General features: G+C 44.3%; 1 protein-coding gene across 6 annotated transcripts in view; it reads right to left on the reverse strand.

Annotated features, from left to right (window-relative positions):
- Positions 1 to 19131, reverse strand: part of NFATC2 (nuclear factor of activated T cells 2) — a gene marked incomplete at its 3' end in the record, with an annotated part of 137225 nt that overhangs the window by 102409 nt on the left and 15685 nt on the right. For 3 of the 6 annotated variants that reach the window (XM_083618492.1, XM_083618493.1, XM_083618491.1), the window contains exons 1-3: positions 16424 to 16860; positions 3886 to 4921; positions 2196 to 2364 (exon numbers count right to left, since the gene is read on the reverse strand). In XM_083618492.1, coding sequence (XP_083474618.1) covers positions 2196 to 2364; positions 3886 to 4921; positions 16424 to 16556 — 1338 coding nt within the window. In that variant the 5' untranslated portion in view covers positions 16557 to 16860. Of the gene's footprint in view, positions 1 to 2195; positions 2365 to 3885; positions 4922 to 16423; positions 16861 to 19131 lie in introns of those variants that run through there. The other 3 variants (XM_083618494.1, XM_083618496.1, XM_083618495.1) reach the window with 2 other exon arrangements.

Consider the following 19131-nt stretch of genomic DNA (forward strand, 5'->3'; position numbering starts at 1 on the left):
ACATCAGGAAGAACTTTCTGACAGATAACCCTTCTAGTATCCTGTCATTCCACACACCACAGTGTTAAATCATTTGCAACAAATATATAGCCTTAAAGATGAAAAAAGGATGCATCCAGCCATCCTTTCCATGGGGATTCAATGTGCCCCTTTCAGTACATCTGATTAGGGACAGCTTCAAAACCATGCTAGACTATCACCAGAATAAGCATGTTCCAGCTTTTGGTGTGATGTGCTGCAGATGGGAGATTGAGGTATCTAAATACTCTCCCACCCAAAAAACCACTCTGCACTTGGACATCTAGACTACTTTGGGGATAAAAACATTTGTTGGCCAGGATCCATGTGTGAGCAGGACAGAAGAAACACAGAACCAGGCTTGTTGGTTTTACTATTCAACAACTTGCAATGCTAAGGAGACAAGTCACAGATTGGTTTTTAGTGCACTAGGAACTGCTGTGGCAAGAAAGTACAGTCAAGAGCAATTCTAGACTGTCACTATTTTCGGATGGGATTCAACTACATACTGGCAAATTCAGATTGTGCAATTCATAGAATAGTAGATTTGGAAGGGACCAGGAGGGTCCAAAAGATCAGACTCTTTTGCAATAAGGAAATTGGTGGGAAATGCAAAGGAAATTGCAATAAGGAATGCAAAGGTAAATGCAATAAGGAATGCAAAGGAAAATGCAGTAAGGAAATTGGTGGGAAATGCAATAAGGAAATTGGTGGGAAATGCAAAGTGTGGGATAACTCTAGCTTTGATGCAACATCATCTAACCTCCTTGCAAACAAATCAGGAAGAACACTCAATAAACAGGTTATCCAGAAATGGCTAAAAGACACCAGCTGAACACACAGCTGTTCATGCCTCTTCTTACATGTTCATGTTCATGCCTCTTCTTTGGATCCCTATCATAGCAACACATGCCATATTTAGTACTAAGGGGTCCTATTTTAATTCCCTCCATAAACTTAGACTAGCCAAGCTGGAATTCTCCCATTAAAAGTAGCCTGGATTTGCACACTTGCAATGAAACTCAAGAGAGTTCACCTGATCCTTCACTATCCCCATGACACCCCATCTCTACTTCTGCAACCTCAATCCACCTTGCAAAAAAGATATATATAAAAAAATCTTACTCTGAACTCAGTGACTTTACTTCTATGAATGCACGAACTCAGTAAACCCGTGGCCCTATCACTTTACAACTACATAAACTTTACAGTAGGCCATCAAATGCCTCATTGAACTAAGTGCCAGCTCTGTGAAGTGCTTCTCCTCTTATCACACTCTAACCCTGGCCAATGAAACAATCTCCTCCTGGCGTAAAGAAGATATTGCAAAAGGAGGAGAGATAAGTGACTCCAAACCACCCATATGTCAGCTTGATTTATACTGCCAAGCCCTACAAAGGGCAATACATACACAGGTTGACTCCACTAGCAACTGAATTCCAACTCTACAGAATGATTCTATGCCACTGCGAAGTTCAGCAAAGGCTGAAGCAGCAGAGTTGGGCCTCCTCTGTTGTATCTAGATACAGCTCCATCTTAAAACATCACTCAAGACCTGTTATTTTCAATCATACTGAGTTTAGTTTGTCAAACTTAAAATGCTTTTTTCACACCTTGTTATAGCATCTCAATCCCTGAGAAGCACCCATTTCTTCTTCTCACAATAACTTTTTTATTGCTGAAAAAAATAAACCATGGAACAACCTTACTTATGCCTGAATGTGAAGTCAGGGATTTAAAATGACTTATAGGTGTTTCTAGACCAGGGCTGTTTTATAGGGAAGAGCTAGGTACTGTACCTTGGGTCCTGGAAGGGCCAAGAGTACAACTTTATTTCATATATGTCACATAATATAAAAGCAGTCTCCAAGCAGTTTATAAAAACTGAAGTGCTACACACACATACGCACACACCCACACACGCAAATGATGAAATGAAAACAAGAGTCAGGAAAATGACTCCATGGCCTGGCCTCCAAGTATTTGTAAAGTGGATAGAAGAACTATATCTTCCCTGACCAGTAGGAGACTACTGTCTGCTATTCATAAACACTTTTTATAAATATGTTGCACTAGCCTTGTTTTCCCAAACAATGTGGTGCCAAGGCAGGTTGCCAAGAGGTGGAGAGCTATCAAGAAGCCATCACAGTTCATCTTCTCCAAGAAAAAGCTCTTACCTGGACCACAGGGTGCCCCCCTGTTGGCGCTTTGACCGCCCCTCGGCTCCCTTCCGTCTCATAGTGGGCACGGTGGTGGGGTTTGGGCTGCACTTCAATCCGCAGCTCATAAGAGCCAGAATGACTGGAGAGGGGCCACTCAAGTGGTGGGAGGGAGTGCACAGGAATGCTGGGCAGAGAAGAGGGACATTAAGTTGGAGAACGTCATTATGGAACACAGGTTGGCTTTTCTTTTTCTTTCAAAAGAGGTCAGGGTGCACAGCCTCCATTAAGAAAAATGGAGGGGTTCGCCTTCCCTCAGAGAATTAGCACAGGGTCTGTCAATGACTATGGATCACAATTACTTTATGGAGCCTCCAGATTCTGAGGCAGTAGGAAAAGGACTGTTGACTTCATGCCCTGTGTTATGGGTTCCTGGGGGCATCTGGTTGGCTGCTGTGGAAAACAGGATGCTGGATGAAGTAAATAGGCTTTTGATCTGATCCGGCAAGGCCTCTCTTATGTTTGACTACACTAATGCAGGGAGGGGTAAGAGACAACACTGAATGGAGAAATTAGTGGGCAAGCAGAGATGCTTTAGCCTTGCTCCTCGCAAATGCTTCCGCTGGACATGCGTAAACAATTTTTTTCCTCTGAAAACAATTAAGTCCAGCTCTGTGAATGCTAGCTGGGGGAAACACTTGAAAGGGAGAATTAGTGGGTACAGAAAGAGTTACGAACTCCTCTCTTATGTCTGCCTAAGTGCTCTGTCCCCACATTCTCAGTATCTCATTAAAATCATATGTTTGCTAATATCTCCACCCTTTGAAACAGGTCCCTGGTAAAAATTTTACCTCTAGCAAATTATTTCTACTGTTTGGAGGTGGGCTTGTACGTGCACAGAGACAAACAAGAGCAGCAAACAAATCTAATGTGTACAAACTGTACACTTATTGTCAGTTTAGAGAGATATGAGACTGCCTTATACCAAGTTAGATGATTGGTGCATCAAGTACAGTCATACCTCATGTTACATTTGCTTCATGTTATGTTCTTTCAGGTTATGTCCAGCAGCGACCCGGAAGTACTGGAAAGGGTTACTTCCGGGTTTCGGCACTTGCACATACACAGAAGTGCTAAATCACACTGCGCACGTGCACAGATACGGTGCTTCAGGTTGCGCTCTTTTCATGTTGCAAACAGGCCTCCGGAACAGATCCCGTTCGCAACCAGAGGTACTACTGTGTTCCTACTTGGGAATAACCAAGTATCTGCTTTGCATACAGAAGATCCCTGGTTCAGTCTTCAGCATCCACAAATGAAACTAGGCATGTCTCCTGATTTGGAGATTTCAGTCTGTATGGAGCTAGATGGACCAATGATTTCAATGGCTCTACTCCCAGAGTGATTTAGCTGGATATCATCCCATGTTTGGTGGACATGGCATCTCCCAACGACTGGCTACATATCAGAATGCATTTTTCTGGATGCATCCATAACATAACAACTGGCTGGCAACCCAAACAACAGGTCCTGTATTGCAAGAGCCTTTTATTTAAAAAATTTCCTTGTGTATCACGGTGGTAGTTATTGTTTAGAAAGTAGGCAAAGGCAGACCATCCCACACACACACATAATGGAGGTTTGGGCTATCAGGAACAAATTCTATCAGACCTGTTAGAAAGAGTGACCACAAGACATGCAAGCTTACCTGCAGATGGGTATTGCAGGCATCAGCTGCTTTGGCCAAGATGGCGGCACTAATAAGATAGACTCAGGTGGTGGGTTCCTCCGATCATCCTGCTCGCAAGGTCCAATGTATTCAATAGGCTGAAGAACGTGACACGGCATGCTGGATTTGTGGGAAGACATCGGCGAAGGTTCCGGGCTGGTTCTCCATATTTTTGTGGGGACTCCGCAAGAGGGATCGGTGGTGAGGTTGCTCATTGCATCCATGAGGCTAGAAGAGGTGGATAACTGGGTGTAAGTGATCGAAGAGCCGTCTTCTCTCAAGGGGACCTGGGGAGAGGCTTGCGGAGAGGGGGTCCTCGATTGCCGTGGAGAAGTGCAAGGTTGCTGACTCCCGTAGAGCTCGGGGCAAGGGTACTTCCGCTTTGCTCCTGGCGATGACGACCTTGAGTTGGGACGTGGAGATGTTGAACGTGGCCCCAAGCAGGTATCCTCCACGATGGTTGCTTGTGGGGACATTATTGGCGAGGTTCTAGGGGAATAATGAGCATGGGTGTTTTGAAACTGTGGACAAAGGTCATCACTAGGGCCATTATTTGGTGAAACGCATGGTGAGGTATAAGGAGAGAAATTTGTCTCTGAAATGAAGCTTGCAGAGGAGCCGCTGCTAGGAGGGCTCAGGCACAGCGGTTCTCGGTAGCTCTCAAAGCCAGGGACAGGCAGGGTAAACCTTGGGCTAGCAGTAGCTGAGTTGGACTGATGCTCTACCAATAGATCTGTGTCTCTGCTGCTGAAGGGACCCCCCGAGTGAATCAGTTCATAAGATGGTGTTATCTCAATCCTAGGGCTCAAAGTAGGGGGACCGGCAGCCTTGCCCGGGTCCAAGTAGCATTTTGACCCTAGGCTATCTGGCTGTCCGTATCTGCCCATGTGATCTGCCGAAAGGCTAGACAAAGCGAAGGGGGTGTATGGCTTGAGGCCATAATCCGAGACATCATCATGAGGGTAAGTAACTCCAGAGGGTGGGCTGATGATTTTATGTGAAGGAGTCGGTTCTTCTGGAAAAAGAAGGGTGGCTTTTAAGACTAGACATACCACGGCAGAAGCTGAGCAATCACGGGTTAACAAGAAGGCATTAGCAACAGTGTGTTAGGAAAAGGTTGTAAAGATATTGCATATTTATATCGATCGCATATGGAAGGCTGCAATCAGCTGCGTCAAAGTTGGTCATTCTCAGAATAGAAGCAGCAGCGGCACCATCCTCGGACCACCCAAACCCTGTAAGGCACCAGCAGAGTCAAACCAGGGCAACTAAGCCCACACACCTGACTCCCGGTACCACTTGGATAATTCTCAGAATGAGGCCCTACTAGCCCAGACTCTGTTAAACCTGTAGCATTCCCATATAGTGGCCAGATCCAGAACACCCCTGCTTTATAACTGGCATATATTTGTGTTAGCACATTTTGGTGCCAACATAAGTTTTAAAAATGCCTTCTGGTGTTGCCTTATCTAGGACATGGGCATATAACTCATTTTGTTTTGTATTATGAATCAAATATGAAATGCATAGAAGCCTTGGGCCCTCAGTCTGCCTAGCTGAATTGAGCTGAAGATTTTAAAATCGTGTTTTCTGATATTGCCAAGAACTTGCTAGCTTTTAAATATGCAGAACTTTTTAAAAAAACAAACACAAAAAACAATGCTGAAAACTGCAGTCTAGCTGAAACAGAAGCAGGTTATTTTATAGCCTGCCTGTAAAAATTCAGTGACAGAAGGATGTGTGTATCTACTCGTATGCACCAGTACTTTTAGGATCACTGATTGTTATCGAAACCTGAATTCTGACATTCAAAACAGGTGGTAGAACTGAACCCTGGTGAACGGTCACACTAAATGAAGCACTGCGTAAATCAAAGATGGCGAACTGGTTGCCCTCCAGGAGCTTCTGGACTGCAACTCACTGTTGGACTAGTGGGAGTTGGGATTCCAAAAACAGCTGGTTTCCCAGCCCTGGAACACAGACCTGTACCCAATTACTCTACTCCCTTGAACTATGGGACATGGCAGCTAATTTCCTGTCTATCCATCACAGGTATGTTTCATGCATGCAGTCATGTTTGCAGTTATGCTTATTCTTTAAAATGGGAATGGTAGGCTTTCAAATTGAAAATCTGCAAAATCCATGGTTTTACCTTCTAAAGATCATATGTTGTAAATGTTTCCAACAAGAAATGGGGGACAGAGGGATTTATTTTGTGAGGTGTGTGGAGGACCCCTTTTGGAATTGACAAAATATGCCTCTTTTCCCCTAGTCTCATATTTTACTTCAAATATTTTACAGACTCAGAAATGTTCCACTCAACACAATCTTGGCAGATACATTCTAGCCCCTCCACCCCACCCCCAAGGCTGGAGAGAGTTAATGAGAACAAGTATTACACAGTTCCATATTTAATCTCAGACACAGCTTTATTTTATTCCAATAGATAAGAGGTGAAAGTTTTATCTAGGCAGACATTGACAATATAAAAGTGCATTCTTGGAAGTGTTCAGATCTCATCTAAGTTAAAAATCTTATTGCCTTCCTCAATTTGACAGGAAAATTCTCCTTCATGTGGACAAGGATAATATTGAGAAAGACTACAATAAAGTTCTAAAAAGCATTTTTTAATACTCCCTTTCAATTCTAGGGAACACAAATTTGGGTAGGCCAAACTAAGGGGCAGAAACCAATTCATTTTGCACTGACTAACTTCAAACAAATGTATTTAATACAAATCATGGTTCTGTTCACACTGGAGGGTTTTGTTGTTTGTTTGGCAGATTTACTTCAGTCCCTATATATCATTGGACTACAGGTTCCAGCATCCCCGGCCATTGGCCATGCTGGTTGGGGCTGATGAGATAAGGAGTCCAACAAAATCCGGAGGGCATGGCTTAGCCATTCATGCTTTACCATCTACCAGCCTCTCCCATCAAGGGGCACCTACTGTGTGACTCTCTGCACACAGCTTTTAGTCATTTTCCTAAACAGGAGTGAGTACTTTTGTACAGGAAAAGTAACTGCGACATTTAAAACAGCCTGGGGGTGGAGCATCTCTTAGAGTGAAACATCACATCCAATTTTTATTTTACACTACCCAGAAGGAAATTGTTCAAATTGCTACAGTAATGGTTATAACCCAAATGAAATTTTGCATGAAGTGGCTTCTCCAGTTGATTGCAGACCAGCCATGAATGCCTCCTTTTGACATGCTGAATGTAGAATACGGTGTTGGCAGTGATACAACAAACTCCCTGGCAAAACTCATCTACCCAGCTCCAGTTCTGACTTGGAGGAAGGGCGTCAGCTGGCCTTCTTGCTGCTGCTCTTAGATGTGTATTGGAGGTACATCACCTCTCCAAATCCCACAAGTGTAGAATAAATTATGAAATCGTTGTACGAGTTGTTATGGCCATAATGCATCTATTTGTGACATCATAGTCTGCAGCCATGGGAACAGCTATGATGGTACAAGCTCAGCTTTGTTACTCTGCTGTGGAGTGGGAAGAAAAGGAGGCTGATTAGAACACAGCAGTTCCTGTCCTTAAGATTAAATCCCCTGATGTGGTTTCCATTTAATTAGCCAGTCCATACTTCATTGCCACCAAGACTGGGCACGTAATTAGCAAACACTCAGCTGTTGGTCATGCCAACCTGACTTGGCTCTGTAGGAGCTACTGCTGTTGTATTTTTAAATGCATTTCTGGAAAGCACTACATAACCAGCCAGCAGCCCAACCTAATTCAAGGCAGAAGGTGGTTTTCTAGAAGGCTTTTCCTCCAAGTTACATGGCAACTGCAGATTCTGCTAAGAGCACCTCTGCCAGTTAGCATGAAACAATTTAGGACGAAACTGGAGACACAACCACTCCCATGATGGGATCTCTGTAATCCATAATCTAGCTGTAATCACAAACTAAAGATAGCACTCTTGAGAACAAAGGCAGCTAAAAGAAGACATGCAGTAGCTGTTGGCATTATACTACAGTTAAAACAATCCAGCACTCTTCATTTTAGACTCCAAAATTAGAGTGCCGACTTAAGTGTGCTCTGCTTTTCTTAAAATTAATAGTTTAACTTGCAATCAATTACCCAAATTGACATTGGGGGTGGGGATGGGAGGAAGCAGCATTTTGAGAAATGTGTGAAAATAGTATTCTCCCTTTACCCACAATTGCCTGCAGCAATTGTATTCCCTCACTGCCCTTAATTTTGTTGAATAAAACATTCTGCTTAGGCCTTAGCATTTCCACTGCATTTATTACTTTAAAGTAGAACCTCATGTCACACATTTTGTCTATCTGGAGGGAGGAGCATGAGCAAAACCAAGGACATAAACCAGGAAGTCTAAGATGCTCTTGTTTGATTGAACAAATGCTTACTCTTATCTGTAATTTTCTTTTTAAAAAACCCCACAAAATGCAATTTCAGCAGAAAGTGACACTTCCCTGCAATAACCACTGCTACTAATCACAAGCTAGATCTCAGCTAGAACTAGCTAGGTGTCCACATCTTCAAAACTCTGCTTGAAATTAACATCTAGCAAACCCAGCCTTCTGCTGTCCAGCTCCTGATTTTGCCTTTTGAACAATCTGTCCTGATCTTCACATCCTAGCACAAACAACAAACCATGGGAAGACAGAAAGTGCCCAGCAGGCATCATTCTGCCTTGTCGTTTATTCTGACAAGGTTGTTTGCTACAAGATGTCACCTGCATCCATTCTATGTGCTAGTGATTAAGATCAGATAACAATTATCACATGCCCATTCTGAAGAATTACAATTTACAAGCAAGAATAGCCCCCTACCCTGAGACTCTAGAGAACAAAGAGGGGGTGGGATTGCACAAACTGCTGGGCGAGTCTGATTACTGAGGGAAAGGTCTAAGTTTGAATTAAGGATGTGATATTTCTTAAGAGATCTAGATTATGAATTGGTTTCGGTAGCTTTGTCACATCAAGGTCAAAACACTAGGCTGGATTGCCAAACTTAATATATATCATTATTACATTTCTGCGGACCCTACCAACTTCTCTATCCTTCTTTCCCCACTCTGCTTTCCCCACCCCAGGCATCCTGGGAAGTGTAATCATAAGCACCAGACTACAGAAACTCTAACAGGAATTTTTTAAGACTAATAAGGAAAGAAGCTGCAGGTATCATCATCCATTTCAAGTACCGTATTTTTCGCTCTGTAAGACGCACCAGATCACAAGACGCACCTAGTTTTCGGAGGAGGAAAACAAGAAAAAAAATATTCTGAATCTCAGAAGCCAGAACAGCAAGAGGGATCGCTGCGCAGTGAAAGCAGTGATCCCTCTTGCTGTTCTAGCTTCTAGGATAGCTGCGCAGCCTGCATTCGCTCCATAAGACGCACACACATTTGCCCTTACTTTTTAGGAGGGAAAAAGTGAGTCTTACAGAGCAAAAAATACAGTATTCAACATCCCTCATGTACAGTTTCAAGGTAATCTTTACAACAGCACTGCAAGGCAGACCAGCATTATTCCACATGTTGCATATGGAGGTGAGGGGGTCAGGCTTGGAGACCTGCCTAATTGAGTTTGTGGAAGCTGTGAAGTTTGGTGTGCAGACTTCCAGCTCAATGCTTTTTGCTATCATGCTATTCCATCTCTTATCATGTTGCCGCAGTTGGCTGCATGAGATGGCCAGCACTAATAAAACATCGTGGACAGTTGGTTGCATGAGATGGCTAGCACTGATCAGCTGTAGTGGAGAAGAGTTTCTTATGATAGGAACAAAAATTATCAGTGGAGATAAACGTATCAAAGGAAACCTTATCACTTGGGCCACACAATGTCTGGGCCCTACCACTTCAGGCGGCAAGTGAGGGCTTGCATTGCTGGCTGTTCCTTTATACAAAATACCCTGCACAGAACTAGATGTTGAGAAGATGCATTAGTTTTCTCCCTGACATGCTGGTTCTCCACCTTATGTGGAATTATTTATTTATTGCTATAGAGGACCATTTGGTTATGACAGCCTTCACCTGAAATGGTACAGTCCACTGCCAAGTGAGAACTAGGCTTGGAGAAACTACAGCCCCATCTTTAAAAATCCCGTTCTTACGACTCACCGGCCTGAGCATTCTAGACCAGAGGTCTGAACTTTCCTCAAAGTAAAGGTCATAGGAACATAAGGATTGTCCTACTGAACTATGTCATAGGTTCATCTAGTCCACCCTTCTCCAATATGGCACCTCTGAACATTGTTGGACAACCATTCCCATCAGCCCTAGAGAGCACAGCCAACAGAAAAGGATGATGGGAGCTGTAATACAAAACATCTGGAAGATATCAGGTTGGGGAAGGCTGATCTTCCCAACAGTAGTCCGCCAGATTCCTTTGCGTGCTCACGAACAGGATGCGATTTATAGCCTGCTGCTTGTTCCCAGCATGTAGTAGTCCTGAATGATCCTGAACATCCAAAGAAATCCTCCCATAGAAAGCACAGGTAGGAGATAAGTGCTCCCTTAACTACTTTATGGCACCGCAGCTTGGGTGTGTGTCTTGGGATATCCTATGCCTGTCATAATCACATGAGAATATCTGTACAGGAGCTTGTAAAAGATTAAGGGACCCCTGACCATTAGGTCCAGTCATGACCGACTCTGGGGTTGCGGCGCTCATCTTGCTTTACTGGGCAAGGGAGCCGGCGTACAGCTTCCGGGTCATGTGGCCAGCATGACTAAGCCACTTCTGGCGAACCAGAGCAGCGCACGGAAACGCCGTTTACCTTCCCACCGGTACCTATTTATCTACTTGCACTTTGACGTGCTTTCGAACTGCTAGGTTGGCAGGAGCAGGGACCAAGCAAAGGGAGCTCACCCCATTGCGGGGATTCGAACCGCCAACCTTCTGATCGGCAAGTCCTAGGCTCTGTGGTTTAACCCACAGCGCCACCCGCATCCCATGCAGTATTCACTAAAGCATACGTGCAAATGGGATTCCCCACCAATTCCTCCCAATGCAGATTCCTGTGCCCTCCCAAAAGACTTTTGAAAGAATTGGAGGGCTCTAAGGAAAGACCTGGAATGTGGAGTGCAATAGTGGGGGAGGGATAAGGCTACAATCTGCCTCTGCCCTATTCTACCCACCCACCCCCAACTCCTTATCACAGTCCTTTTTGGGAGTCTCCCAAAGAAGAAGCCTATCTCCCTCAGGATAGGCTTCTGGGGGAGCTACAAAGGAATGAAATGGGAAGGGTGAGGGACAAGGAATTTCTCACACACAACCAACCTTGCACTCTAACCCAGTGTTTCCCAAACTTGGGACTCCAGCTGTTTTTGGACAGCAACTCCCATAATCCCTAGCGAGCAAGGCCAGTGGTCAGGGATGATGGGATTTGTAGTCTGAAAACAGCTGGAGACCCAAGTTTGGGAAACACTGGTCTAACCAAATGGGATGCAATTTAATACTTTTATTCCCTGGCCTCAAGACAAGGTGGGAGTTGCAGGCTAAATTGTCTTTTCTTAGGGCTTTCCCCATCCCTGCATATATCACTGGATGTTTCAAGTTCCTGGCCAGCTGCTGAATGTGAGAACTGACTCTACTGAGAAGCAGTGAATTCAAGGTGACTTCAGACAACATGACCGTTCTGTCTATAGTGTCCGATATGCAGAGGCCCATTCACACATGCAAGTCATTTGCTGCTGTTGCAGGCTTTAACAGACGAGCACACGCATGTGAACCAACCTTAAGTTGCATCCAATGAGGCTTAAATGATTCCACTCCATCCAAGTTGGAAAATATCATTTGGATGCAGTATGAGAACTTTCAGAGGAAGGCCTGAGCTCATGACCCTCTGCTATGGTTACGTTTCTGGCGAACATCCCAAAACTGCAAGTAAGCAGCTTCAGTTCAGATGCAACTAACATCAGTTAGGAAACAGTCAACTTCCAGAACTGCCAGGCACACTTAGACATGTGGACTGAAGCTTCTTCTTCTTCTTCTTTTAATTTCCATCTCTTTGTAAACATGCTTTAATCTTAGTACATTAAAGATCACTGATGTACAAAGGATTACTTACAGACTCATAATGGTGTCTTCTGAAAGACAAGAAATGTCCTCCAGATTATAAGTTTCGTTGTGATCTCCCTTACACTAATTATTTCCATCTTGAAAATATACAAAATTAATAATAATCACGGTATCCAGGCATTCAGTACAAGTAAAACTGTCTCTGGAGGGCTCTCCCTACTCTCTACAACGGCATATTCTTCTCAACATCAAGTGTGGGCAAGAAGTTGCACACAATCATTGCAATATTAGGATGGTGTGTAACTGTTAATTCCTTCCTCCAAGAAACTTTGGGAGTGACACAAATGGTCCCCACTCCATTTTATCCTCAGAACAACCCCTTAATGCAGGTTAAGCTGGTCACTCATACAGCTTATTGTGACTAAAGCAGGGATTTGAATCCAAGCCTCCCTGGTCAAACTCCAACACATTGGCCCCAATACCACAGGTGTGGGTGTGACTGAAGTGCTGTATGTTGGATGTATGCAAGGACACTGCAGTGCAAAGGTGTGAATCACCATGAACAAATGCATTGTGTGCATCTGGGAGAAATGACCGATTTGTGCTTTTAAAACTCCTGTGTGTTCAAATAACAGACCTACCCATCAACTACTCTTTGCTTTGCACTTATTCTAAGGGCTTAGTGTGCTTGACTCAGTAATTCCAACCCTAAGCATGTTTTCTCAGAAGTAAGTCCCATTGAGGTCAGTAGGGTTTACTCCTAAGTAAATGCTCCTAAGATTAAAGCCTGACTTAGTCCTGGAGGACAGTGGATTTGTGGTTGAGGTGAGATTTGAACAGGGGACTTTTCAGCTCATAGCTCAGTCTCTTACCTATTTGATTGATTGATTGATTGATTGATTGATTAGTACATCACCCTTCACCTGAAGATTACAGGGTGGTTCATAACATATACAAAATGAGAACCCATAGTAAATAAAAAACAAACCACCATACCTCGTACATTACGCAAGCACTGTGCTATTAAAGATGCACACACACACACACACACACACACACACACACACACATTTCCAGTTCAACTAAAATTCACTACAACACATTAAAAATATCTCAAATGTACTGTATAAAGCTAGCAAGGTAGAAGGGATTTGCAACAGAATCCTGCGCAGATTTACCCAGTACGAAGTTTCAGGCTCCCTAATAAGTGCGTTTCAGACTTTAACCTTGGTTTTGCTTTTGTTTTTAAAAAAGTCACAGTTGTGTTTTGTTTTGTTTTTGTTTTTACTTTTTCTTACAACAAACATAAAAGAAATTTACACACACAAGCTTCACAGGCTTCTGCAAAAAAAATATATTAAATGTGCTAATTTCTCTTGGCCCATCACTGAAAATGTAAATTAGCAGCTACAGTTGCTTTTATTGCACTGGAAAAGATATTCTCAGTCACGGTTTTGGCACTGTAAGAGTACATGATTTTAGAGTATTCTTAGCCACGTTCATTGCCTTCACTCATTCAAAAGGCACCCTTCACTACACTCACTAAAGCAGCGTGTTCAAAAGCCACAATGCACCTTTAACAGTCTTAGATTGAAATCCCAATACTACTTATTGTATTTAAAATTACTGTAAAGCACATTCAGCTGTGCTACCTCCTGTTTCCATACAAAAGAAAATAGTAAAAGTTCACTTATCCTATCGATGTCACTACGTACTCAAAAGATACAGTCAAAGCTATGTTGAACTGCACTTGTTACAGTGATAAATCCAGATCTCCCACTGGCTGTGTCATAGAATCATAGAATTGTAGGAAGAGACCCTGATCCAAAAACCCTGAAATGCAGGAATCCTTTGCCCAATGTGGGGCTCAAACCCACAACCCTGAGATTAGGAGTCTCATGCTCTACTGACTGAGCCACAAGCTGGGATCCAATGAAGATTGGCATAGGATGTCCTCAACTTCTGCTACAAGCATACATTCAAGCTATACATTCAAGCAGGCCATCGAATGTTGTAATATCATGTTCCATTCTAAGGTAAGTGGAGAAATAATAATGAAATCACAGAAAGCCACACCAAATATCAGATCCAGACATTGGCTTGGAGGAAGTTCAAGTTTTAATTTAATTGTTTATGGAAAGGATAATGGGGCTACAGTAAAGAATATCTCCTTACATGTTCTTGCTTGTCTGAGTTTGGTGGTCTGTATTTGAATCACAATTGATGCTATATTTCAGGCTCAAGGTCTTAGGGCCCAAGTCATAAAAGTCCTCCTTTATGAACACACATACCTCTTTTGGGGAAGGGTGATAGCTCAGTATGTCTGCCTTGTAAGCAGATGTCCCAAGTTCAATCCCCAGCATCTCAATAGGGTTGGGAGAGACTCCTGCCTGAAATCCTGGAGGGCCGCTGCCAGTCAGTGTAGACCATACAGAGCTAGGTGGACCAAAGGTCTGACATGGTACAAGGCAGCTTCCAATGTTCCTAAATGGGCACTCTTCCCCATCCCCATCGTTTGGAAGGCAAGATTGGTTAGGGTACCAGTTGGTAGGACTGGGTCACAAATTCACCTGTGGCAAGTTGGATCAGCAGCACTAAGCAGCATAGACTCCACTGTAAGGTGGAGCTGCACTGTCTCAGGGGGAAAATGTCATTAAGGCTGCAATCCTACACCCATTTTCCTGGAAGTACGCCACACTGAACTCCATGGGACTTTTTTCAGATTGCAGTGTAATACCTATTCATGCAGTCTGATCCTTGAAAGAAAAGTGACTACTCAATGATGGGAAATAATGTTATCATTTCAGGTTGCTATAATACAGATGAGACCCAACGCAGAATGAAAAAAATGACCACTTGTGTAAAGGGGCTGCTCCTTTTCCTCCTTCCCCATGCACCCCCAAAAGATGCTCCAAAGGGTTGGTGGACCTTGTGGAGCAGATTTGGGGGGGGGGTGCATGAGGGCTGAAGAAAAGAAACTGGAAGTCCCATTGTGCAAGCAGATTTCCATTTTGCAAACAGGTGGAAATAACTGGATGTTGCCCATAGTGCAACATGTTGTCTTTTTCATGTGTTCGGATCGGACTATCAAGTTCCAGTTTTGTTAACAAAATATGGTGCAGAACATACACAGTCCTGGCTCAAGAAAGCTTAATAAAACTTCAGGGTATCAGCATGAAGTGGTGACATGTGGAGTCACTGGTGACCACTATGTCGACCATGGGTTTACTGGTGACCACCCTGCATCAGCAGGCAAGTTCCATGCCAGATACTGGATTCTAATATTCTTTAAAAGTACCCACAGTACTATTTCACATATGACATTTTTTCAAACATAGATGTACCGTGAAGGAAGGAAACACATGGGCCATGCATGTTTAGCATGCTTTCACACTGGAGGCAGAATACAGCTCTCAGTGGATTCAAAAGTGTGTGGGCAATATTTACCTTGGATGACACAAAACGTGGGAAAGATGTGGGCATTTTCTGACATCCAATTGTTTGGAGAATGTGTATGATTATTGTTGTTGTTCTATATTTATTTATTTATACCCTGCTTTATTCCCTGATGGGACTCAAGGCAGCTTAGAGATAAAAAATAAGAACCACGAAAAACATAAATAAATAGCCCTAGCACAGACGTTATCTGAGTATCCATGGCATTTTCTTACACACATAACATGTTAAATTGCATGTGTTTTTGTACAGAGCAGTACAGCCCTGTCATTTAGCTATTCAATCCACACCATAAAGCAAGCTAAATTTAAAACAACAACAATGGAACCCATGGTCTAATAATAATGTATGCACTGTTGCCATTTCTACAGACTAATCAGCATTGCTCACTATGGGTCTGTACTGTATATTGTAACAGTCCTAATAACTACAATACAACTGACAGGCGCCATTAAACTATGATATCCACAAGCTGAAAGACAATCACATTATATATCATTACAGTTAAATACTTGGGCAGAGAACAGCCCTCTGATCTGCTGCAGTGCCGTGACAGTATATTTTATTATTTTCTTAGTTGCTTAAAACTTCTGCCGCACGCACACACCCCTAATGCGTTGCTCATCCTTATAAGAACCTGCGGAATTAGAACTTCTGATCATTCATCCCTTTGGAGAGATGAAGAAAAATGTAGCCACAGAAGAAGGCTGGTGGCAGAAAGGTAAAACTTCCATTGCCACAAGTGATTCCCAACCAACTCCAGCCAACATCCTCACGCTTCCCTGTCGCCCTCTTTAGTGCTAACTGGAGAAAACAACTCTTTCCTGTGCGGCGCAGTACAGCTTTCCTCTCTCACAGATACAGACAGTTCCCTGACCAAGTGCCAAGAAAACATTGTTTTATTCCAGGCACCCGCCCATGATAGCAGGTAGCGCTATTCCTGCCCCTTTGGAGCCATGAATTCACCAAGGTAGCATCCATTGCAGCCGCAAAAAGGTCTTTTGAGGGGAGGAGGACTTAATGAAATGAAATAAAGAACAGAGGCGAGAAGCCACAAACCTGCTATCGGGTTCGTGTAGTCATAATCAAATAAAATGGAGAAGTCCAGCTCTTCCTGAGGGCTGATGTTGGGATTCGGAGCGGGGTCTCCGGGCTGGGAGTTCGGCTCCGAACTTTTTGGACCGGAAGCCATCCGGAGATCTGTCGGTGGCCTCTTTATTGTGAAAAGGGGACCAAAGGAAAGCGGGAAAGGAAACTCTCGCTTTCCCCTCTACAATAAAATGAAATGAAAAATCCCACGCGTCCCGCGCCTCCCTTCCCCAAATGCAAAGCCCTTTCTCAGTGGAGTCCGAGGTTCTCTTTACGCGTCTGGGATTTCCCACCCGCTCAGCCCGTTTGACTCTCTCAGAAGCGAGTTTCGAGCTTCCTGTCCCGGGTCTCGTGTGAGCGGAGATGCGCTCGCAAGGCGAACGGGGAAGCCACCTCCGGCCCGCCCTAGCTCGGCTCCTGGCCCCTGGCGCGCCGCGGCCGCTGCACACCGAGAGCGCAAAGGCGGCGAGATGCACAGTAGGGACTTCCTGCTCGCAGCGGCCACCTGCGCCTGGGAGGCGGGACCGGCATCCAGCCGGCGAGGGGGCGGCGGCGGCGGCGGCGGGAGGAGCGCAGGCAGCCGCCGCCCCAGCCTCGAGCAGAGGTCGGCAGCTGTCCCCAACCTGATGCCCTGAGGATGCTCGGCAGCACAAGTCCCGCGGCCGGCCCCAGCCAGCCATCAGGCAAGGCCACGCTGGCTGGGGCGCGATGGGAGTTGTACAGTGGTACCTCGGGTTACATACGCTTCAGGTTACAGACTCCACTAACCCAGAAATAGTGCTTCAGGTTAAGAACTTTGCTTCAGGATGAGAACAGAAATCGTGCTCCGGCAGCAGGAGGCCCCATTAGCTAAAGTGGTGCTTCAGGTTAAGAACAGTTTCAGGTTAAGAACGGATCTCCGGAACGAATTAAGTACTTAACCCGAGGTACCACTGTAGTCCGAAACATCTTCAGGGCAGCAGGTTGGAGAAGGATGGTCTGAGAAATGGGGGTGGAGGGTAGAGAACTGAATCAGAGGGAAAGAGGTTGCATTAATCGTTTTTGTTATTTTTTAATTTGTACCCCGCCCATATGACTTGGTTGCCCCAGCCACTCTGGGCGGCTTCCAACTTATATAGCAAAACATGAAACATTAAAAATTTCCCTATACATACAGATGTCTTCTGAAGGTTGTATGCCACTTATCTCCTTGACATCTGATGGGAGCATGTTCCAAAGGGTTGGTGCCACCACCAAAAAGGCCCTCTGCCTGATTCCCTGTAACCTCACTTCTCGCAGGGAGGGAACCGCCAGAAGACCCTTGGAGCTGGACCTCAGGGTCCAGGCTGAACAACGGGGGTGGAGATACTCCTTCAGGTATACAGAGCCATTTGGGGCTTTAAAGGTCAGCACCAACACTTTGACTTGTGCTCTGAAACATAGTTTAAAGATGTGGGGAGCATGCAGCTGTTGGTGGTGTGCAATATTAAGGCTAGCATAGGGTGTTTAGACACAGAAGGCAGGGTTCAGGCACTTTTGCAACATCCCACCTTCCCACCAAGACTGGGCAACATCCCACCTTCTACACAACTATTAAAGCTGCAGGAGCCCTGTCCTTTCCTTTTCATTTGGCCACCCGTGTCTGTCGAATTGCCACCCACCTTCCCCTCTGGAGATGCAGAAATCCATCAGGTGAAGTTTTTCCTTGTGTGGAGGTGCGCTGACAGAGGTTGGTTCCTGCCATGCAGCTGCTAAATGGCACAGGAGCCGTGTTTAGCCTGTGGCTGTATTTTTTCCTTAATTTCTTTGTATATGCTGGTAGTGGGGACGACTGGTAAACATGGGAAGGAGACATATAGCCGTGGGAATGGATTTTCGAGGGATGCGAGGCTGTATTTTAAAAAGTTGGCCTTAGTGTGACAGTGTGTTGTGTCAACACAATCAAATCATATCCTCAAATTGTCAAAAAATCAAATATCAACCATTATGGAACAGCCTTCAAACTCCACCCCATGTCTTTACACAAACATGGGAGATGAGAGCATGCATATTCATGCATTTATTTATTTAAATTCTTTATAAGCTGCCTTTATGAGTAAATCAGGCTCAGTGTGGCTTACACATGCCTATCTCTATGTGAAATTAGGTACAGAAGTACTAGAAAGGCAGAATGAGTGATTCCAGATGTGCTCCCAGAATCCCTTACAACATTACAAAGGATGCTGGGAAGACATGGTGAGCTGCTGTGCATGATCTAAGGCTTGGCATCTGGGCCCAATTCAAAGTGCTGGTTTTGACCTGTAAAGACTTGTGCAGCTGAGGACCCCAATACCTCAAGTACCTTAGGTTTTAACGGCCAAAACTGGTGTGGTTTGGGTTGGTTTCCCCCCTGATTTTACACTTGTTTATAACTTTTTTTTCTAGGTCACTTTGAGTTTTTTTCTGGAAAAAAGGGGACTAATAACAATAATAACAACAACAATAAAATTACCCTCAGGAAAGAATTCCTCAGAGTCCCTTCCAATTCTACAATTCTATGATCGTAGACAAATGGCATGCCATTTCAGTTGTTTCACCTGTACTCTCACCAAATCCTAGAGTGGCTTGTACAGTCCAGTTGACCAGAGGAGAGGAAATGACCAGAGGGCACCAGAGAACCAAGAGAGGACTTGATATTGGTATAAAAGAGAGTGGAGAAA

Source organism: Podarcis filfolensis, assembly GCF_964270895.1.
Source record: "Podarcis filfolensis genome assembly, chromosome: 6".
Taxonomy (NCBI): domain Eukaryota; kingdom Metazoa; phylum Chordata; class Lepidosauria; order Squamata; family Lacertidae; genus Podarcis; species Podarcis filfolensis.